Source organism: Pristis pectinata, chromosome 3, assembly GCF_009764475.1.
Source record: "Pristis pectinata isolate sPriPec2 chromosome 3, sPriPec2.1.pri, whole genome shotgun sequence".
NCBI lineage: Eukaryota > Metazoa > Chordata > Chondrichthyes > Rhinopristiformes > Pristidae > Pristis > Pristis pectinata.
In genome coordinates, this window is record NC_067407.1 from 80,545,969 (window position 1) to 80,569,981 (window position 24,013).

At 44.7% G+C, this 24,013-nt stretch overlaps 1 protein-coding gene across 1 annotated transcript in view; it reads right to left on the minus strand.

The window, feature by feature from the left end:
- The window catches only part of syne1b (spectrin repeat containing, nuclear envelope 1b), a 392,896-nt gene that overhangs the window by 224,496 nt on the left and 144,387 nt on the right, over positions 1-24,013 (minus strand). The window contains 7 exon segments of the mRNA XM_052012795.1: positions 354-518; positions 6,901-7,056; positions 7,442-7,585; positions 9,669-9,851; positions 14,363-14,534; positions 19,369-19,505; positions 22,642-22,998. Coding sequence (XP_051868755.1) covers positions 354-518; positions 6,901-7,056; positions 7,442-7,585; positions 9,669-9,851; positions 14,363-14,534; positions 19,369-19,505; positions 22,642-22,998 — 1,314 coding nt within the window.

Consider the following 24,013-nt stretch of genomic DNA (forward strand, 5'->3'; position numbering starts at 1 on the left):
TTAATGAAATCCATTGGGCAGCAAACTACAGTACTGGATCCAATAATCCCAAATTGTACAGGACATGAGCATGTGATCTAGTCTGACACTCCGGTGGGGTGCTGAGGGAGATGTGCACTGCTGGAGGTGCCATCCTTTGACTAACATGTTAAAATGTTGCCCCTTTGCTCACTCTGGGGGAGGCAAAATATCTCACAGCATTCTTCGTAGCAGGTGAGTTCTCCCTTGTGCCATGGACAACACATTGTACAAAATGCATTCTTTATCTGCTCCCTCTTCAGGTAAGATTCCAAACTGGTAGCCCATATTTGGAAAACCAGACCTATGATGATAATGTTACCAATGGAACTCACCTCAACCTTTGCCATCCGGCTGTCGAGCATACTTTTATCAGCAGTGGGGGTGCAGTAGGATTCCAGCATGTGCCTGGCATCGGCCACCCAGTCCTGGAGCTCTTTCAGTCCCTGTGAAAACTGCTGGTGTTCTGTCACAGTCCGCTGAACCCTTAAGGCCTTCTCCTGAAATCCAATAAAAGGGTAGAAGCAATCGTCACAGAATCATTCCATTTTATATTTTGTTCATACACAAGCAAGTATAAACTCCAGCCTGGAGCTCTGCAAACTATCTGACCCTGTCACACTTTGTCAGCAATGGTATCCCAGAAGCCAGATTATCTTCCAGCACTTTTCCTTCTGAAAGTTATCCTTGAATCTGCTCCCACCACCCCTTCAGACCATCCCTTTCAGTACCAGATGACTTACCGTGTAAAAACATTTCCCTTCATCATGTTTCGGGACAAAACTGATTCTTTTGCCCACCAGTTTGCTCTAGTTAACAATTCAACCACAGATCTCTCATCGAAGTCTATCATTTTGAAAACTATACTAAGTCGCCCCTGGAGAGCACAGTCTCACTTTTCTCTTGTCTTGGCACATACTTAAAAGGTTGCTCATCTCTTGATATAGTTTCTGTTTAATGAAACCCATTGGGCTGCAAGCTACAGTACTGGATCCAATAATCCCAAATTGTACAGGACTCGAAAATGGAATCTAGTCTGACACTCCAGTGGGGTGCCGAGGGAGACATGCACTGTTGGAGATTCCATTCTTTGACTAACATGTTAAAATGATGTCCCCTTTGCCCACTCTGGGAAGCCGCCCACCTTACAGCCAGCTGCTGGTCCACCACCATTGTGAATCTTGACTAAGCTCTGGTTCATGCTGGCCCCACAGAACAGCAATGGCCTGCATGGGGTATCACTTGGTGTAAGGGTAGCTAGCTGCCAACTGGTGGCAGATGCACTTGTGGGAAGCAGGTACAAAGCACAGCTACGAGCCCCTGGTAGACATATGGACTGGTGACTTCAGACATGATGGACTACAGAATCAACAAAATGTATGGCACAGAAAAAGGTTAGTGGTTGGGCCAAAAAAATAGCCATCTAAGCTCTTCCCACATTTCTGCTCTCCGTGCATGGGCTGGTAGGTTACAGCACATCAAGTGTTCGTCCAGACATTCCTCTAAATGTGTGGAGAGATCCTGCCTCCACCCCACTTTCAGGCACTGAGGCCCCAGTTCCCTACATTCTTCAAGTGAAATTGCTTTTGCTCAACCTTCCTTTAATCCTACTAACAACTGCTCTAAATCTTCATCCCCTAGCTTGTGATGTTTCTGCTTGGGGAAATAGGTCCTTGCTGCTCACCCTATCCACACCTCTCATTATCTTGTACACCTTAATTAAATCGTCCCTCACTATCCACAGAAAGTCAGGGGAGGGGGAGGCAGTGTGGTGGCTGGAATTGTCTTGTGAGGAAAGATTAAGCAATGGGCCTAAACTTCCTTTATTTTAGAAGAATGAAAGGTGATCTCATTAATTCTTATGGGGCTTGACACAGTAAATGCAGGTATGATGTTTCCTCTGGCTGGGGTGTCTAGAACTAGGGGTCACGGTCTCAAAATAAGAGGTCAGCCATTCAGAACTGAGATGAAAATAAATTTCTTCATCCAGAGGTATTACATTTTTGGAATTTTCTACGCAGAAGGGCCATGGAGGCTCAACTGCAGAGTATTTTCCAGACAGACACTGATAGATATTTAAATACAAGGGGAATCAAGCAATATGGGGTTAGTGCAAGAAAGTGGTGCTGAGTTAAAAGATCATTTATGATCTTATTGAATGGCAAAGCAGGCATGAGAGGTTGAACGGCCAACTCCTGCTTCAATTTCTTAAGCCAATGCCAACCTACACAGTCCTAACCGTAACTCTCAGCCCTGGCAACATCCTTGTAAATCTGCTCTGCATCCTCTCCAGTGCTATCACATCCATCTTGTAGCACGATAGCCAGGACTGTACACCATAATGCAGCTGTGGCTTCACTGTGTTATAGACAATTCAATCATGACCTCTCTGCTCTTACATTCCAGATTTTGCCCAATGAAGGCAAGTATCCAGTGTCACTTCTTAACCACTTTCCCTATTTCTTCCACAATCCTTGATCCCTCTGTTTTATTTTTTACGTGGTTTGGCATCTGACCATTTATGCTCGATTCCCCTGCCTTGTCTGTCCTCCCCCAATGCATTACCTCTTCTGACTTAATTCCATTTGTCACTTTCTTTACAGACATAAAAAATATTAGGAGCAGGAATAGGCCACTTGGCCCCTCAAGCCTGCTCTATAATCGAGATGCAAATAGTAAGTTTAACAGGGTTTGGGCAGTCTGATGAGTCCATTGATGTCTTCTTGCTGCCTGGAAGTTACTTCAGCATCATCAGCCATGCTGCTGATTTTGACATATGAAAATGGAAATGTCAACTTTCTAACAAAACTCTACTCTGTGAACACCCTCAAATTACAAATACTATTTGACTGGAGTGCCCTGCAAATGACACAGTAAATGCAGGGATGATGTTTCCTCTGGCTGGGGTGTCTAGAACCAGGGGTCATGGTCTCAAAATAAGAGGTCAGCCATTCAGGACTAAGATGAAAATATTCACGCATACGTGTGATTTCTTAGACAGCACCTTCCAAACCCATGACGTCTACCAGCTGGAAGGACAAGGGCAGCAAAAACATGGCCCTCCAAGCCACACACCATCCTGACTTGGAAATATATCGTCGTTCCTTCACCGTTGCTGGGTCAAAATCCTGGAACTCTCTCTCTGACAGCATTGCGGCTATACCCACATCTCAAGGACTGCAGCGGTTCAAAAAGGCAGCTCAGCACCACCTTCTCAAGGGCAACTAGGGATGGGCAATTAAACTGGAGGTCCTGTGCTATAAGGAGAGGTTGGACAAACTAGGGTTGTTTTCTCTGGAGTGGCGGAAGCTGAGGAGAGACCTGGTAGGAGTTTATAAAATTATGATAAAAGGTAAGAGTATCTTTTTCCTAGGATTGAAATGTCTAATACGCAAGGGAATGCATTTAAGGTGAGGGGGGAAAGTTCAAAGGAGATGTGTGGGGCAATTTCTTTTACACAGAGAACGGTGGGTGCCTGGAATGTGCTGCCAGGCTTGGTGGTGGAGGGAGATATGATAGAGGCATTTAAGAGGCTCTTCAATAAGCCCATGAATATGCAGAGAACAGAGTGTTATGGACCATGTGCAGACAGAAGGGATTAGGGGTCATTTGTTTAATTAATTTGGCGTAACATCGTGGGCCAAAGGGCCTGTTCCTGTGCTGTACTGTTCCATGTTCTATGTTCTAAATGCTAGTTCAGCCTGCGAAGCCCAAATCCCTTGAATGAATATTTTTTTAAAAATCAAGTGGCACGTAACAAGAGATAAACTTTACAAACTAGGGGTCTTGGCTGCAGTTTCAATACTGACAATGGAATCATGAGGCAGACATTGGCACACTTGATTTAAAATCAGAGTGAATCTTCACTCATTGATCTTTATACCATAGAACCATACAGCACAGAACAGGCCCTTCGGCCCACCATGTTGTGCCATCCATCATACCACCCTCACGCTATCTAACCCTTTCCTCCCGCATATCCCTCTATCTCACATTCCTCCATGTGCCTATCCAACAAACTCTTGAACCTGTTCAATGTATCTGCCTCCACCACCACCCCAGGTAGTGCATTCCATGCACCAACCACTCTCTGGGTGAAAAACCTCCCCCTGACATTTCCCCTGAACCTCCCACCCATAACCTTAAAGCCACGCCCTCTCGTCTTGAGCATTGGTGCCCTGGGAAGGAGGCACTGGCTGTCTACTCTATCTATTCCTCTCAATATTTTATATACCTCTATCATGTCTCCTCTCATCCTCCTCCTTTCCAGCGAATAAAGCCCTAGCACCTTAAGCCTCTCCTCATATTCCATACGCTCTAATCCAGGCAGCATCCTGGTAAATCTCCTCTGCACCCTCTTCAACGTCTCCACATCCTTCCTATAATGCGGCGACCAAAGCTGAACACAGTACTCTAAGTGTGGTCTAACTGGAGTTTTGTAAAGCTGCATCATCACTTCGCGGCTCTTAAACTCAATCCCACGATTTATGAAAGCTAACATCCCATAGGCCTTCTTAACTGCTCTAGATTGTGCTGGGTGAAAGTCACATTCACTAAGTCAACTCATACATAAACCAAGCTGCAGTAGGATTAGATCCTGTAACTGTAGAAGAGTATAACGGTGCTTTACAAATGACACTGACAGATTGACATCGAATAATAATCACCTCCAGCTGTGTTATCTAAATAATTCCGCACAGCTCCGCTGGTCCAGGAAGCTGTTAGTCCTCTGTGCTAGCTGCTTGGTAGCTCTCCTGCTTCTAATCAGAAAGCTGTGGTTCAACTCCCAGTGCACGGAGGTGAGCACATAATCTAGATCAATGCTCCCAGTGCAAAACTGGCCCGGATGGCACATTCTGGATAAAATATTAAATTCAATTAACTCCACCGTGACCCTACCTCGAAGGTGAGGCAGCTTCCCCCCCCCCCCGATGATCCCTCAACCAATATGATCATGTACTGAACTCAATTCAGAGAAGGCTTACTAGAATAATACATAAAGGTATTATGTATTAGGGCTGGTTTTCTTATGGGGAAAGGTTGGATAGTCTGGGTTTGTATCTGCTGGGGTTTAGAGTGAGGGGGATATTGATGAAATGTGTAAGATGCTGGCTGAGCAGTCTTGAAAGGGTGGATGTGGAGAGGGTGTTTCTTCTGTGGGAAAATCTAGAACTAGGGATCATAGTTTAAAAATAAAGGGTCATCCATTTAAGACAGATGAGGCGACACTTTTTCTCAGAGGGTTGTGATTCTTTGGAACTCTCTTCCCCACAGGAGAGTGGAAGCAGAGTCTTTCACTATATTTGAGGTAGATAGGTCATTGGTAAGGGGGGGGGGGGGGGATGAGGCTACTGCAGGTATACAGGAAGGCAAGATTCTGCCCTTGTCTTATTAAATGGCAGAGCTACTTAAGGGGCTGGGTGGCCTATTCCTGCCCTGATTCACATGTCTGTATGTATCGAAATAGATTACTGGGTCATCATCGTGTTATTGTTTGTGGAATCTTGCTTTGCAGAAATTGGCTACCGTGTTTTGCCACTGTTAAATAGTGACTACACTTTAAAAATTACTTTGATGGCTATAAAACATAAATAATATCTTGGGAATGTGAAAATTAAGAGAGAAATGCAGGCCTTCCTTTCTTTGTGTCACTTCCTGGGCTGCACCTAGTTGTCTAGTGTCTTCCACTAAAGTTAACAGAGTGGCTACAGTTGATTTAGTACACTCTCCTGCTTGGCCACAAAATATTGTCTGATGCAAGTATCTCATGACGGGCAGTGCAACAAATAGAAACTGAAAACTAAGTGATAATGAAACAGCTCCAGGGGTAATGAGCAACTGCAAATGCTCCCGCAGCATACCTGCATTTTATCATCTGTCTATGCTTATGCCATTCAGGGACTGTGCTTCCCGGATACTAACTAGAAAGGTCATTAGCAGAGAGGGCAATAGAGCATTGAATCCCCCACTATCAATATCCTAGGGCTTACCATTGACCCAAAACTGAACTGGAGTAGTCATATACACAAGGTAGCTACGGGGGCAGGACAGAGGCTAGGAATCCTGTGGGGAGTAACTCGCCTCCTAACTCCCCAAAGCCTGTCCACCATCTACAAGGCTCAAGTTGGGAGAGTGATGAAGTACTCTCCATTTGCCTGGATGAATGCAGCTTCAACAACATTCGAGAAACTCAACAGCATATAGGACATAGCAACCCACTTGATAGGCACCCCATCCACAACCATTCACTCACTTCACCACCCATGTACAATAGCAGCAGTCTGTACCATCTACTTTGCACTCACTAACTCTTCAGGACTCCTTGGACAGCACCTTCTAAACTGATGACCTCTACCAGCTAAGATGAGGGCAGCAAAAGCATGGGAACACCACCATCTGGAAGTTGCCCTCCAAGCCACACACCATCCTTACTTGGAAATATATCCCTGTTCCTTCACTGTTGCTGGGTCAAGATCCTGGAATTCCCTCCCTAACAGCATTGTGGAAATACCCACAACTCAAGGACCACAGCGGTTCAAGAAGGCAGCTCATCACTACCTTCTTAAGGACAATTGGGGATGAGCAATTAAATGCTGGCCACATGCCTTGAACGAATAAACAAAAAGGCCAGTTTCATTACATGAGACACAAGACTCCATCCATATTAAACTAGTATGGGATGGTGACAATTAATAAAACAATCTTGACAATCACACCAGGAAATTTCAGAGCACAGGTTTGAGAAAGAAATAAAATAGTGATTCCCAAAGAGCCAAGTTACAGAACAATAGAGGTAAACCGGAGAGTTTGCTGCAAGTTTTTCTCTGAGAGTTATGCTTGGTTTTGAGATTTGAGCAGAACACGCTCGCTTCCAGTCCTTACCTTGGCTAAGTTACTCAAGGCTAAATACCAAGCGGACAGCTGAGACACTCTGTGCATAAAGCTTTTGTTAGATGCTTGCTCTTCCCACAGGTGCTGAGCTTTCTCTTTCAGCTTGTTTAGCTGTGGTTCGCGGGAGGCTATATCCTCTAGGACAGACTGGAAGGCATAGGCAGGTGTGCAAAAAAAAACACGTTACAGAGCGTATCACATTTGGCAGCGGCAAAGCATCCAGACTTTTCAACTAATATTTACCGTGCAGGGAACTGAAAACGAAGCACATCAAAAGCAATTAGTATGCATTGCTGTTTGTTAAAACAAGAAACAGACATTTTACAATACTAAAGCATGGCAGGTTCCTACATAACAGAATGGGGACCCTGACTCATGAGTGGCAGAAAAATATGAAGATGATTGTGATAATCCACATAAACTGAACCCCCATCTTCCACCTCCCTTATAGAAATCACACTGTGAATCACATGCAGCTTGTGATGAAATGAGGTTTGTTCCTGGTCTCTTGGCTTGCGAGAGGCTAGACTACCTGCAATCTGAACTGTTCGTTCTTCTTTGCTAACAGGTCAGGCAGCTGGGCGCTGCTCCCTTGCACAGCCGTTTCCGTGGCGACCAGCCACTCCTGCACAGGTCCAACTCCAGCCTCGAAATCCTTCATCTGAGACTGCAAGTTCTGGGAAAAGGCAGAAACATGGTTACTGGCAAAGACGGCCCTTTAAAAATAATCTTTAAACCGAAGGTGACACCAGCCCTTTAAAAACTGACCTCATTAAACTAAAGCTTGCAGCACGCCATTTGAAAATCAACCCTTTTAAGTCAGAGGTGACAAGATGTAAACAGCAACAGGATAGGCCCTGCTGGTCTGCAAGAGTGCACGAGCACAAGATAAATGGAGAGAGGGGACCAGGCAAGGTTCACATGTAGAATGACTGACAACTCATGAAGGTGGCAGGAGAATTGGGGGAGCTAATGGGCACGTGAGAGAGGACAGGTTGTAAGAAGTGGAATATTGGGACTTAAGGCTGTGCTCTGAGATCCAACATAGATTAGTTGGGCCAACTGGCCTCCTGCTATGTTGTAAGGAAATAAGAAATAATTTGTTTTACTTCTTCAGAGCAAATATAAGATATGTTGGTAGTACAGTGATTGCGTAACCAGATTAGTAATCCAGGGAGACACAAGAGACTGCAGATACTGGAATCTGAAGCAACAATTGGCTGGAAAACTCAGCTTGTGGGAAGAAGAAAATTGTGGACATTTCGGGTCGAAACCCTGCATCAGTAATCCATGGACCTGGAGCAACAAACTGGAGCTACAAGTTCAAGCGTCACTGCGGCACCTATGGAATTTAAACCTGGGGAGGAACGGTGGCACAGCAGGTAAAACTGCTGCTGTACAGCTCCAGTGACCCGGTGTCAATCCTGACCTCAGGTGCCGCCTATGTGGTGTTTGCACGTTCTTCTTCCAGGTGCTCCAGTTTCCTCCCACATCTCAAAGTTGTGCTGGTAGGGTAAATTGGGTAAACGACCCTGAGTGTAGGCAGTGGGAGGAGTATCAGTGGGGAACTTATAGGCACCTGAGAGAGAGAATAGGCTGCAAGAAGATAAGTGGGGAAATGTAAGTGGTGGGTGTGCTCTGAGATCCAGCCTAGAATCAATGGGCTGAATGGCCTCTTTCTATGATGTTAGGAAATACAAAATGATTTTATTTTGGATCTGGGAATTGCTGGCAAAGCCAGCACTTATTGCCTGTGTCTAATTGCCCTAGAGAAGGTGACGGTGAGCCACTTTCTTGAACGACTGCAGTCCTTCTGGTGAAGAAGCTCCCACTATACTGTTGGGGAAGGATTTAGGCACAGTTACTATCAAGGACCAGCAATATTTTTCCAGTCAGGATGGTGTGAGACCTGGAGGGGAGCCTGCAAAGCAAGGCGTTGCCATGCACCCAACACCCTTGTCCTTCTTGGTGGTAGAATTCGTGGGTCGGGGAAGTGTCATGCTCACGAAAGTGTTAATTAAGTTAACACTGTGCAAAATGTGACTGAGCTCTGGGAGAAGGATGCTCTGTCTATTATGCCTGAGCCAGATCTCGAAAAGTCTTCTCCAGCTAGTAATTCCTTTCAAATTTTTATTCACTTACATTTATCTTCGCATGCAGCAATGTGGGGTTTGCACATTCTGGCTTCTTCTCACATCCCAAGGATGCACTGGTAGGTTGACTGGCTACTATAAATTGTCCTTTAGTGTCGGGTGGGTGGCAAGACGTTCTGCAGGTGGGGGGTGGGGATGCTGGTGGGAGTTGGTGGTATGTGAGGGAGTTGGGGGGGGGTTGAAGGGATGGTGGTGGGAGTTGATGGTGGAGGGTGGCACGGTAGTGTAGTGGTTAGCGTAACGCTATTACAGTGGCAGCGACACGGGTTCAATTCCTGCCGCTGTTTGTAAGGAGTTTGTACGTTCTCCCCGTATGTCTGCGTGGGTCTCCTCCCAGTGCTCTGGTTTCCTCCCACATTCCAAAAAGACGTACAGGTTAGGAGCTGTGGGCAGGCTATGTTGGCGCCGGAAGAGTGGCAACACTTGTGGGCTGCTCCCAACACATTGTCAGTGATGCAAAAAGATGCATTTCACTGTGTGTTTCGATGTACATGTGACTGATAAATAAATAAATATCTTAATGGCACATGAGGGAGTTGGGGGGAGGGTTGAGAGGATGGTGGTGGGAGTTGATGGCACGTGAGGGAGTCATTGGCTGCTTCCTACCTGTAAAGCCGCCTCCTTTTGGTGCAAACTTGCCAGCAGATTCTTCCAGTCTTCTTTGGCGGTGGTGACTTTGGCCTTTATTGCCTCTGCCTTCTCCTTGCTGAGGATCCTGGTCAGGAGTTCACCTTTGGAAATCAGGGTATTTAGTTTGCCCTGACAGGCCTCACTTTCTGACAGGAAGTTCTGAAGGCAAAAGCAAAACTGCTTTCAGAGTAGAAAAAGAAAAAGTCTTGTTTTTACATCTTCAGGGCGTTCCAAAGTGTTTCACAGACAGTGCGCTCATACCAGATCATTGAAATTCCTACCCAGTTAGTCACCCTTTCCAAATTTTTACCCACTAACATTAGCTTCTCACATCCCCAAGTACAAGAGATAGGAACAGCAATTTACCCACAGCACATCCCCAAAATCAGCAGTCCAAGGAAGAATTGATCATGCGTCTGTTTTAGTGACATTGAGGACTGCATGTGGTGAACTTGCCAGCTCTTCTTTAAAACTGTGAGGCTCTACCACACCTGGCAGGGTAGATGGAAGCTCAGTTTAATGTTTTAAATGCAAGATGCCATTCCCAACAGCATTACAATCCCTCAGTTTCCGCTGGAGTGTCAGCCTTGATAACATATCAGATCTCTGGAGTGAGGGTCTGAATCAGAGGCAAGAATGGTACCAACCAAGACAAGCCAATCAAACAGCACTGTCATATCAGCAAACAGGTTTCAATGACCTGACACTCTCCTGTCTGGCTGTACAAGTCTCCTAAGTCCTGGTCTGCCTGCCCCTTGAATATATTGGTGGTTAACATATACCATTTGACTGTGGAGGAGAGCCTCGCGTCTCCTAGTTAGACAGCTGGTTGGGAGGTAGGAGTGCAGCAATAACATGGAAAGCATATGTATTGTGGCTGTATAACAGTGGCATTAGACGCCCCAAATAGTGAGATTGAATCACATTGTATTAGTCACAACTTAATTCAAGAGTTCACAACGCAAGTTGGCATCAGGAAATGTGACATGAGATTCCCACAAGTGCAGTGGAAACCCAACTGCCTCACTAAGGTCTTCAGACAAAGGGAAGGTGTCATCCTTAGCTGGTCTAACTGTCATGCAATTCCAATCCAATACCACTGGGTTGGTTCTTAAGTGGTCAAGCAAACACTTGGTTGTAATACAAACACTTCCAGCGGAAGATTTACCAACACCTTCTGAAGACTACAACAGATAGGCAATAATTGCAGCCTTGTAAGTGAAGCCTATATCCCAATAAAAGGCTTATCTCTCACACTGATATCCTGTGCTCCTTGCATAGGCTTCCCTCCTCCGATCCCATGTGTTTCAAGCTCATTCCATCCATTTTCCCCATGGAATCATGAGACCAATCAAAATTTGCCACTACACATTTAGCACCTCCATAAAGATTTATTCCCAAATTCTAACATGTACCAATCCACTCCCACATAATCCCCTAATGGGATCAGCACTTTACCACATGAAAATAATAACTTGAGTACACAGAGAAAAATCTCAACTATAAAGAGTTCTCTGTGCTACCGTTAGGCAAGCAGGTGACAAATTGGAGACACAAGTGGCTGTAGATGCTGGAATCTGGAGCAGCACACAAAAAGCTGGAGGAACTCAACAGGTCAGGCAGTATCTGTGGAGGGAAATGGACAGTTGCTGTTTTGGGTTAAGACCCTCCAGATGAAGGGTCTCGACCCAAAATATCGACTGACCATTTCCTTTTATCAATGCTAACTGATCCACTGGGTTCCTCCAAATAAATCAGCCATGATCGAATGGAGGAGCAGACTTGATGGGCCGAATGGCCTGATTCTGCTCCTATGTCTTATGGTCCAGCTCTTTGTGTGTTGTTGCAGGTGACAAATTGGGTCTGTTTGACCTCCATAAACTCGGTCCTACAGTACTTTCAAGTCAAATATAAAAACAGCGCTGAAGTATCAGGATAATTTTAAACATCATTTTTATCTTCTTTCATATGCCTAAATGAAACACCAGCAGAAAAAGCACATTTGGAAGTTGTGCATGGAGGTTTAATGACAAGTGGACAACTTTGTGGATGACTACGTAGATTGCTTCAATCCCTTTACGACACACAACCTCAGGGCAGGAGGTTGCAAAGCAGCTCATATCGCAGTTCAGCGAGTATGTTTTGCTTCATTTGTTCATTAAATAGGCAAACTTTCTGTGTCCCGGGTGAATGTAGCTCAATGTAGCCAATATTTGCATTGCAGATGAAAACAAGGAAATCAGTGGTCGGTCTGGATGCTGCTGCAGTTCAGATTTCACAGTGTTGGTTCTTGGCATCTGGACTGGTTGCTGGAAGTTGCAGTGTGTGGCTGGGAAGTTTTTCTTGACTTGAGTCTGTTTCTTGGTGGATATCTTCAAGTTCAGGGCCAACTGTAGCCGAATCCCTTCTCAATGTCCAAAGAGTGATATTCAATAATATAGACGGCCACAGGAGGACAGTAATTTTAAAGCACCACTTACAACCTGAACAGCAGTGTTCACCTATCTGTCAACATATCACCAGACCATTCACTTACAACTGGAGGTTTGAAGAGAACTTCTTTGGTGTCTTTCCAGAACACCTTGGCAAGATTTTACCAACACTGAATCAGAAATACTCTGAGTACTTCACCTAAAGACAGGAAGTGCTCTGCTACTCTACCTGATGGACACCTCACTGGTGTCACTAAAAGGGAGTTTTAGGTCACTAGAATCACTCTCCGGGCCTCTTGGTCTGTAGGAGGAACAGGAGGAGAATTTGAGGCCTGCAATAGCACAAATTGCCATCTGTAGAGAGCACCAGAGCCTGGGTCGATCTATAGATGGGAGGAACACTGCTTCCCCCAAAATGTTCCAGACAGTTTCTCTACAATGTTAAACATTGTTGATATTTTTATGTCAGTAATTTTGAGGTGTTTGTCAGGAGCTGAAAGTACAATCTACGGTGACTCCAAGTCATCCGAAATCTCTTTCATGCATCATGTTGGTCCCACAATTGGCCTGGGTGTTGCCATTGTGTTATAGTCATGGAGACATACAGCATGAAAATAGGCCCTTCGGCCCAATGAATCAGTGCTAACCATCAACCACCCATTCACACTAATCCTACATTCTCATCAACTTTCCCCAGATCCTCAGTCACCTACACATTAGGCGCCAATTAACCTGCCAGCCGGCATGTCTTTGGGATGTGGGAGAAAACAGCAATGGCTGTAGGAAATCTACATGGTCACAGGGCAAATGTGCAAACCCCACACAGACAGCACCCAAGGTCAGGATTGAACCCGGGTCACTGGTGCTGTGAGGCTTCACTACTGTACCAAGGCTCATGCATTAACAAGGTGACAATCTGCTGACAGTCATCCCTGCTGATATACAATTAACTTCATTGTTCCAGCGGCCAAGCTTCAAACTTCAGACTCAGGGCCACAAGGTTATTCCCAATGTATTTCCAAGTGGCTGACAGGAAAGAACACTGGAGCTTCCCACTCATCCTCTTTGAACGGGCTTGAATTGTTTTTTCTATGTGTTTCACCTCATTGGCTGTTTCAGGGCACCAAAGAACAACCAGGCTGCACCAACAAGAGGCTGTGAACTGAAATGCCAGCTTCATCTGCCCTTGGTACAAGGCACTGTACACTGCATTAGGAACACTGCCCTGAGGATTATTGTTAATTGCCACTTAAATTGCCGATTTATTTTCACTAATGAGGTTGCAATGGTATTTCTGAGCTACGCACTTGATCTAATGCCTAATCTCAAACAGGTGACTGGGAATAAACAAACCCTTGTTTGAGGATTTTGGGAGCAAGTTAAAGACACCTTTCCCTTTTGCTTCTGGTAAATGTCATTAATCTGAAACATAACTGTGGAGTTTCTCACACCACAGGTGCTGCCTAATCCACTGCATACCTCCAACAATGTTTAATTTTATCACATCTTTCACTATTCACTTGCAACTGGAGGGTTGAAGACAACTTTGGAAACATTTTGGTGACTTTCCAAGACACTTTGACGAGACTTCACCAACACTGAATCAGAAATACTCTGAGGACTTCACCTAAAGAGTGGAAGTTCTCTGCTACCCAACCTAATGGGCATCTCACCGGTGTCACTAAAGGGAAGGGAGTGCTCTGTCACTGGAATCACTCTATGGACCTCTTGGTCTTCAGAGGAAAGCATGGAGGACATGAGGCTAGGTATAGCAGCAACATCCACTGTAGGTCAGAGTAATAGGAGGATAGGATGGCAAAACAGTCTGCTTCTCAACCTGCAGATGCATTCTCCTCTTCACCCAGGATCTCCAGTGCCACAACATAGAACCCAGCTGCCCTCCCCCTTAATCCCTGAACCACTCCAAGTGATCCTACTGTGTGCCAGCCAGCACATTCCACACCTTCAGTGGGATGGAGTGTTGGAGTTCACATTTTCCACTCCACAAATCAGCACCTGCACACTAAACCTGTGGATGTCAATTTTAGCACCTCCAGTCAAGTTCACATTATGGTAATTCGCAAATAGCACCAAATTTGCAAATGACAACCAGACATTTAAAGAGAAGCCTTATGAAGCACAGCAAACATTTTGCATGTACCTTCATCCTGTCATCACAGTAACCACTTCTCATGCTTAGCGGCAGTCACAGTTATTGTGACATCTGTGTCCTGTTACCTGTAGTTTCTGGATGATTGCAGTTGCTTCATCGATGTTCTGCGGCGTATCAAAGCAAGTGGTGATTTTGGTGTTGATCATCCACTGCTGAAACTCCCTGAAGGTCGTGCGGAATCGTTGCTCCAGGGCCTTCTCCTTGCTCTGACAGTACTTTGCCGTCTGCAAGCAAAGGCTTCAGTTCACAGGAAACAAGAAGACAACAGATTATTTACTAGAAACATCAGGACCTCTCTTTTCCATCTGTGGATACCCCATCACTTTCTGTGCATTTTCTTTTCATACCACAAGGCCAACACCAGAGGCTCCGGTGCTACTCACCAAGGGGTAGTCGGGACTCCCTTGGGCCTGATACCAACACCCAGGCTGTTGATGTAATGGCCTTTGCTTCAAGATCACCTGACATCAAAAGTGCTCCAAACTCTATTTTCTTTCTACATTTTGTCTTCAGTCAACGGTGGTTGTTGAAGAAGCCTTTGCTCACATTTCACCTTATGGCTTGCTGAACTGAATTTTGAGAACTATTCCTGGACTTGGAGTTTGGGAATTTGCCACACACACACTTCAGGTTTTATTTTTGGGGTTAACGTTTAAGATCTAACATTTTTACTTCTAACATTCTAACATTTTTACTTTTATTTTTCTTATTATCATAAGTAGTTATTAATAAAATAGTTTTTAACACTTATACATGACTTGGTGTGTTTCTTTTGCTGCTGGTTCGTAACAGAGTGAAGGAACCATGGTTGACAAGAGATGTAGAATATCTTGTCAAGAGGAAGAAAGAAGCTTACCTAAGGTTTAGAAAGCATAGATCAGACAGGGCTCTGGAGAGTTACAAGGTAGCCATGAGGGAGCTTAAGAATGGACTTAGGAGAGCTAGAAGGGGGCATGAGAAGGCCTTGGCGAGTAGAATTAAGGAAAACACCAAGGCATTCTACACATATGTGAAGAATAGAAGGATGACTAGGGTTAGGGTAGGACTGATTAGGGATAAAAGAGGAAACATGTGCCTGGAGTCGGAAGAGGTAGGGGAGATCCTTAATGAATACGTTGCTTCAGTATTCACCAGTGAGAGAGACCTTGACATTTGTGAGGATGGCGTACGACAGGCTGATATGCGAGGGCATGTTGACGCGAGGAAAAAGGATGTGCTGGAACTTTTGAAAAACATTAGGATAGATAAGTCACTGGGGCCGGATGGGATATATCCAAGGTTATTACAGGAAGAGAGGGAACGGATTGCTGCACCTTTGGCAATGATCTTTGCGTCCTCACTGGCCACAGGAGTAGTGCCAGATGATTGGAGGGTGGCAAATGTTGTTCCTTTGTTCGAGAAAGGGGGCAGGGATAACCCTGGGAATTACAGACCAGTTAGTCTTACTTCAGTGGTGGGCAGATTACTGGAGAAGATTCTTAGAGACAGGATTTATGGGCATTTGGAGAAGCATAGGCTGATTAGGGACAGATAGCATGGCTTTGTGAGGGGCAGGTCATGCCTCACAAGTCTGACTGAGGATGTGACAAAGCACGTTGATGAAGTTAGAGCAGTGGATGTGGTGTGCATGGAGTTTAGTAAAGCACTTGATGAGGTTCCTCATGGAGCCTCATGAAGGCTCATTCAGAAGGTCAGGAGACATGGGATCCAGGGAATTCAGAATTGGCTTACCCATGGAAGACAGAGGGTGGGTGGTAGATGGAGCGTATTCTACCTGGAGGTCAGTGACCAGTGGTGTTCTGCAAGGATCTGTTCTGGGACCTCTGCTCTTTGTGATTTTTATAAATAACTTGCGAGGATGTGGAAGGATGGGTTAGTAAGTATGCAGATGACATGAAGGTTAGTGGTGTTGTGGGTAGTGTAGAAGGTTGCTGTAGGTTACAACAACAGGATAGGATGCAGAGCTGGGCTGAGAAGTGGCAGATGGAGTTCAACCTGGAAAAGTGTGAAGTGATACACTTCGGAAGATCGAATTTGAAAGCAGAATACAAGGTTAATGGCAGGAATCTTAGCAGTGTGGAGGAACAGAGGGATCTTGGGGTCCATATACCTAGATCCCTCAAGGTTGCTGCACAGGTTGATAGGGTTGTTAAGAAGGCGTATGGTGTGTTGGCCTTTATTAGTCGGGAAATTGAGTTCAAGAGTTGCGAGGTACTGTTGCAGCTCTATAGAACTCTGGTTAGACCACACTTGGAGTATTGTGTTCAGTTCTGGTTCCCTTATTACAGGAAGGATGCGGAAGCTTTAGAGAGGGTGCAGAGGAGATTTACCAGGATGCTACCTGGATTGGAGAGCATGTCCTATGAGGATAGTTTGAGTGAGCTTTGGCTTTTCTCTTTGGAGTGAAGGAGAATGAGAGGTGACTTGATTGAGGTGTACAAGATGATGAGAGGAATAGATCGAGTGGACAGTCAGAGACTTTTTCCCAGGACGAAAATGGCAAACACGAGGGAGCATAATTTTAAGGTGATTGGAGGAAGGTATGGGGGGGATGTCAGAGGTAAGATTTTTTTTAAACAGAGTGGTGGGTGCGTGGAACACACTGCTGGCAGAGGTGGTGGAGGCAGATGCATTAGGGACATTTAAGAGACTCTTAGATAGGCACATGAATGATAGAAAAATGGAGAGCTATGTGGGAGGGAAGGGTTAGATAGGTCTTGGAGCAGGATAAAATGTCAGCACAACATCATGGGCCAAAGGGCTTGTACTGTGCTGTAATGTTCCATGTTCTATTATCCCCATAGGCTTCTATGATACACTGAGCATACAGCAACCCCACCATTCTTTCCTTTAACATCAATTTTGCACAATTGCAGAACTGTTGGATTCTGTTGGATGGATTGGAGCAGGCTATACAGATTGCAAAGTCAGGAAATGTAGGAGTTAATTCAAGTAACAGCCATGCCACCGGTTCCCAGCGGGACCTGAACATGGTTTAAAAAACCTGCATGTTCATGTCGATGTGATCAAACCTGTGGAGCTTTGATTTGATGTCTCCTCCATGTACTGCTTTTCCTACACTGCAACATTCCCTTTATATCACACCAAAATAGTAGGTTACATTATGGATACAAATGCCTGGAGGAGGTTTAGAAGTTACTGCCTTCTGTCTTGGAGGTAGAGTACAGACTTAAAGCACAATGGGGCAGAAATTCGTTCTCAATAGCACAGGCAATATCATAATGTTATTGTACTCTGCTTCTGAAATTCCACTGACTTCAATGGAGCAATATTTTGGGAGTACAGCAAACTGTTTAACTGATACTATATTATGTGATCAATGCATGTGACTGAGAATGTATTCCAATGTGAAATCAATTTCCTTCCTCTTCACAAACTGTTTTAGTACTGGAAACAGTAGCACAGTGGTTAAACTACTGGATTTGTAACCCACAGGCCTGTGCTAATGATCTGGAGGCAAGAATTTAAATCCCACTAGAGTAGCTGGGGACTTCAAATTTGGTTAATTAAACATTCTGGAATTTTAAACAATAATGCTGACTATAAAACTACTGTCCTCAAGACCCACCTGGATCAAGAGAGGAAATGTACCAGCCTGATCTAATCTAACCGCTGTGTGACTCTGGACCCACAGCAATGTCACATGCACCAGGCAAATGACAGTCTGACACAGTTGTACTCTCAAAAACAAACTGGTCAGCCAATTCCACAGATTCTTGGATAAGTACGGTCCCAACAGAGGTGATGGCATGTTTGCAAATAGGTGGGAATGAGCAGCCTTGGGAGTCTTCCCCATTGACTCCAAACTCCATGAAGTCGCAAGGCAGGAGGTCAAACCTGGGCAAGGAAACACTGATTAATCAGAGCTCCACGTTGAAGCCACACTGAAAGTAGCAAGGGCACAAAATATCCCGAGTGGAGGACTTCGATGTCCACCACCAAATGTGGGATGGTGGCCCCACCATTGCTTACTCCTGAAGGACATAGCTGTCATACTCGGGGTAGGTAATAAGTGAGTGGAAATGAGGGATAAACCAAGTCTTCAACCTCAAGCCGCTGATATGTCTGTCCATGACACTATTGGTAACAGTGACACCATTCAGTCCTTGTGAAGGCAAGTACTATCTTCGTACAGAGGACACCCTCTATTGTGTTATGTACCACTAATATTGTGCTATATGGAGCAGATTCAGAACAGGTCTGACAGCTCAGAATTGGGCATCTAAAAGGTGCTGTGGGCCAGCAACAGTGGCAGAACCATATTCCACCACAGTCTCTTACCATATCCTTAGCCATATAGTGTTACGATTAAGCTAGAGGCCCATCTCCGAGTCAGTGAGGAGCATAGAACAGCATGCTGGGAACAGCACAAAGTGTACCTGAAAATGAGGTACCAACATAGCAAATCTATAATGCAGGACTGCATGCACCTTAAACAGAGAAACAACATGCAAATGACAGGGCTAAACTAAATTACAACCATTGGATCAGATTAAAGCTTGGGGGTCCTGCCGCAGCTGATGGAAGGAGGCAGTTTCAAGAACAAACCCATCCTTAACAAAACCTAGCTTGAGTGCTCAAAAAAAGGCTGAGACATTCACAACCACGTTCAGCCAGAAGCAGATTGTGGACAATCCGCCTCGGCTTCTAAGGACACCAGTGTCACAGAAGGCAGTCTGGATGACAACAGGTCCAACAGCTCTCAAGCAGCTTGACAACGTCTAGGACAAAGCTCCCTACTTGACTGGCATCCATCACTATAAACATTTACTCCTGCCTCTACCAGCACAATAGGCTGCAGTGTGTATCATCTACAAAATGCACTGGAGAAACTTGCCAAGACTTCTTCAGCACTTTCCAAACATGACACCTCCAACACCTACAAGGTTAAGGGCAGCAGGGACATGGGGATCCATACCACTTCCTGCTTCCCTTTAGTCACAAATTGATTAGACATGGAAATTTATTGCTGTAATACAAATTGGCCTTACCACTGACACCCATATTTCACAAATGAATAAAAAAGAAACATGTACAAAGTTGTACTTACCTATTATACTCTTTGATTAAAGAAGAAACTTTATCTGAATGTGAGCTTAAGTCCTTGGAAAATCTGCAGAGGTCATTTAGTTGAGCTTTCAGTGATTCACTGGCACTTTCTGCCTCCTTCAGGGCTTCTTCTGTTTCCTTCACGAAGAACGATGATAAATTATATACTGAATCATTGAGAGGACACAATGATGTTCATTGTTCATTAAATACAATCAGAGAATATTGTGAATAATCACATGGAGTACAACATACAATAAACAATCCTGTCTGTAATATTGATGCTGCGTTGAGAAAGTACTGTGTGTAAAGTAATGCACACTGTGTTTGGAAGGAATACTGCATCTGGGAATGATACTCTGCATATAGGTTTGTTGTTAAATGTAGGAATGACCTGTACTGGAGTAAAACTGCATGTAGGATTAATGCTGAGTACAGAATAAAGAATATAGAAAATACTATATAGAGTAGAGAAAGAGTATAGAAAAAAATAAAAAGTATAGAAAATATTCAATACAGGAATATTAGGTATGCATGAGTGACATTGTGTGTAGCATGCTTTATGGAAACAGTTATATTGTGTCTATGGATGGTAATGTGTACAGGAGTGAATTATGTGTAGCAGTAATAGTACATGCAGGGGAGTTATGGCATATGGAAGTGATAGTGTAAAAGTAGTTGTGTGTATTCGAGTGATATGGTGCATAGGTGTGGACTTGTGCAGCCAGCAGTGATAAAGTCTGCAGGAGTAATAGCATGAGTAAGAATGATACTTGCCACCAAGGTCAACTCCACAATATGAATATTTTGGACACCACAAGTGCCAATTGCATCAAAAGGCACCCCGGTGAGGCAAGTGTTAATCATACAGGACGGGCAGATCATAATGTCAAATAGTGTACAACGGCAATGGGATGCACCTCAGTTTATTTGAGCTCAGAACTGCAGTTAAAGTTGTCTTTTAACTGCAGACAGTTGAACATACATCCAGTAATGAGAAGGGACCCTCACCTTTCTCTCTGCCCTTTGTCATACCTTTGTCATGTAAAATGATTATCAATTACTTTCAGGTTAGTTGTTTATTGATCCCTACTGCATCATGCTGCAATTTTACAGGTATTTATTGCTTTCTGGAGCTCTCCCAAGTGCAATGTAGCAGCTCTTAATAACCTGTGCTGACCTGAAGGACTCTGCACACACCAGATGCATTAGTAAAGGTTCCTGTGGAATACAGCACAACTGGGACAATGAACAGAGAGTCTTCTTGGGGAGTCCATCAGGATCCAGGATGACTTACTTCCATCCCAGTTCTGTGGGCTCTACAGTGGCTGATATGGCCACATTGGGAACTGCGGACTCTGCCACAGATGGAGTGGGTGTTGCTTCATGTGGCAGGCAGGTGGGTAGTTTGGGAGGTACTGTGTTCCTTCCACTACATACACTGGGCTTCAGTGTTCTCACGATGCAAACTGAGGGTGGGAGAGAAGCAGGAGAAGGGTTCTCAGAGTCTATGACCACCAGGGTGTTCAGCCAGCACTGTGCACTTGCCATGAGACCCAAGGGTGAAGCCTGCAGCAGTGCAAAGTGACACTGCTATAGGAGTGATACTGCTATAGGAGTGATGCTGCTATAGGTATGTCACTGCCATAGGTGTTTCACTACTATTGTAGTGATGCTGCTCATGGGAGCACCACTGCTATAGGAATGATTCTGCCATAGGAGTTACATTGCCACAAAAGCGACACCACACGTGGGAGTGACACCAGGTTTGTGTGTGACACTGGGTTTGGGAGCAAGGCTGATCGTTGCTGTCAGGGTGAGGTACAAACTCAGAATGAGCCCTGACTGACAAGGGTTGCTGGTATTTGTATGATGGTGGGGCAGTGGGGAGATGGCGCAGTGAGCTTGTGGTGCACTTCTTAGGATAAGGCATTTGGAAATGGCGTGTGTGTGTGTGTGGGGGGGGGGGGGGGGGGGGTGGTAAATGAACATCATATAGTGCTGTATCCAAACATTCAGTTTTACAGTTTTACTTCAAGCATTGACCACCAGTGCACCAGTTTTTCCTAGAGGGCTTTCTTGATGGCAGAGGATAGAAGAACATATCTGGTCCTCTCCAATCCCTGCAAAATCAGCATCGGAAACCTTGGAATCCATCCTCTCCTGTACAGTGTCATCACTCACATCCCTGACTGATTTGTCGATGCCAAAATACAGCTTAATTGGTGCAGATCGTCTTTAAGTAGTGAAGATGACCTTAAACTAGCGTTGGCCATTCAAGGCACTGGCCTCCTGCTGAGACATGCAGTGAACAGGCACCATCATGTACAACAGCAGGCAGCATGAAGTCTGCATGTTCCTGCAATGGAAGCAATGGGTGCAGATTTATCATGCATCGTGATCACCGCGCCTGTTATTGGCAGCATCGAATCAGGTTCACACTGCTTGTGGGAGTGACGCTGCCTTTAGGAATGATGCAGTGTCAGGGAGTAAGGCTACCTGTGGGAATGATGCAATGTCAGGGAGTAAGGCTACCTGTGGGAATGATGCAGTGTCAGGGAGTAAGGCTACCTGTGGGAATGATGCAATGTCAGGGAGTAAAGCTGCCTGTGGGAATGATGCAATGTCAGGGAGTAAGGCTACCTGTGGGAATGATGCAATGTCAGGGAGTAAAGCTGCCTGTGGGAATGATGCAATGTCAGGGAGTAAAGCTGCCTGTGGGAGCAATGCTATGCTTGGGATTGACGCGGGAGTGAAGTTGCACATGGGAGTGCTTTTGTGTTTGGCAGCAAACCTGCCTGTGGGAATGACATTGTGTGTGGGAGTCATATATTCTGCAATAGAACTTGCTATTTTTGATCAAACTGGAATTAGGTTTTATACAACCAGCAGTAGTTAACATTATTAAACTATTCACATTTTGAAAGAGATACATTAATTTATAAGACAGAATGTGAGATTAGTCTGGATAAGACTCTTGCAGTGTGGTGCTGCATTTAATTATCAGCCATTGAATTAGTCATGATTCTAATCACTCAACAACAGTGTGAGATACCCAGAAAATACCTGAAGGCTCAGCTTTCAATGATGGAATTCCACCAGCTGAATGTTGTTTCACCTCTCTATCATATAAATATATTAATGTGCATGGTGTACAATAATCTGCTGAGAACTCTTTTACCCCTGGTATTACCGAAGCTAAGACAGCCTTTGCTTTTCCTTAATCGCTTCCCCCATACAAATTCCACAGGACCGTTATGAGCTCCAATCAAACCTTTGCTTTCTGCCAACATTCCACAACTTCTTCATCTGTGGTTTTGTCTTGTAGCTGGGACAGGCTGTGCGAACAGGCCTCGAGACTGGCACTGAAGTCCTGCACGTCTCTGTCTAGCTGAGCAACCTGTGCCTCAAACTCCTGCTCGGAGCTGGTGGTCTGGCTGAGCATGGTCTCCAGGCAGCTCTGTGCTTGCAGGGTGCTCTCCTCCCACTGCTGCCAGTCAGTCCGCAGTGCCTCCAGCTCCCTGTCTATCGTCTCACATCCACTGGCTGCTGTGTGCTGCCGCACTTCTCCAGCCAGAGCCTCCACTCTGTTTAAACGCTCTCTGCCATTGCGTCTGGAAACGATCAGCTCCTGGCAATGGAAAATATTTACAGTCACCGGCACTGTCATAACTGTTTATGTAAGTACTCATGGAGCTGTTTGAAAGTTCATAGTTGAATAAATGCTACGTAACGTCCTGCAGAAAATATTAACCCTTACTCTGCCTGGAAAGACTTGCTGGATCTGCTGACTACCACAGATCTGATATGATGGGTTTTCCTTCAACAACTTGTATTTGCCTTTATGAAGTAAAAGGGGATGAAATCTCTGGTCCAGACAGATCAGACTTGATAGATATAGCAGGGGAACTACCAATTAGAAAAGAGAATTGTGGCAGAAGACTAGGAGAGCTCACGCTACAATCACAATTGAAAAAGATCAAGAGCAGTGAACTAATAAACAGCTTGATGCTTGTGCTGGGAAAGATAAAGGCATCTCTGCACAAAAGGTGGAGATAAAAGATCCTGAACTAAAATTATATTTTTTAATCTCAACAAACACTTTAAAGCAGTAACTGATAAGATAGGGAATGATAATGTCACAGATTTCCAAAAAAAATGATAATGTCACAGATGTCACAGAAATTTGGATTTCCAAAGACAATCAGTAAGGAATCATATTGTATACTCATGGTTATGGACAGAGCATGTGTGATCAGTGGTCAAGTAACAGACAGCCACCAAGGTAGCTAAAAAAATAGAAAATGGGTTAAAGATATCTAGTCAGACTGGCAAAAGACATTAAGTAAAGTTTCACAGGGTCTGGTGCTGGGATCACTGTTGTTTATAAATTATACTGCATTCAGGAATAAGAAGTCAGATGTCAAAGTCTACAAATGACACCAAACTTACTGGTATAGTTTATTCCACAAAATGAAAGCAAATGTTAACAACACTGCAAAATAGCTGTGCAATTGGAGGGTTCTGGAGGTACAGATCACTTAAGGGAGTGCCATGCACCACAGAAATATTCATCAAGTACTTGGATAAAAGGAATTGAATTGAAAAGAAGAGAAGCTATACTAAATTCAGATAGATTGCAGTTG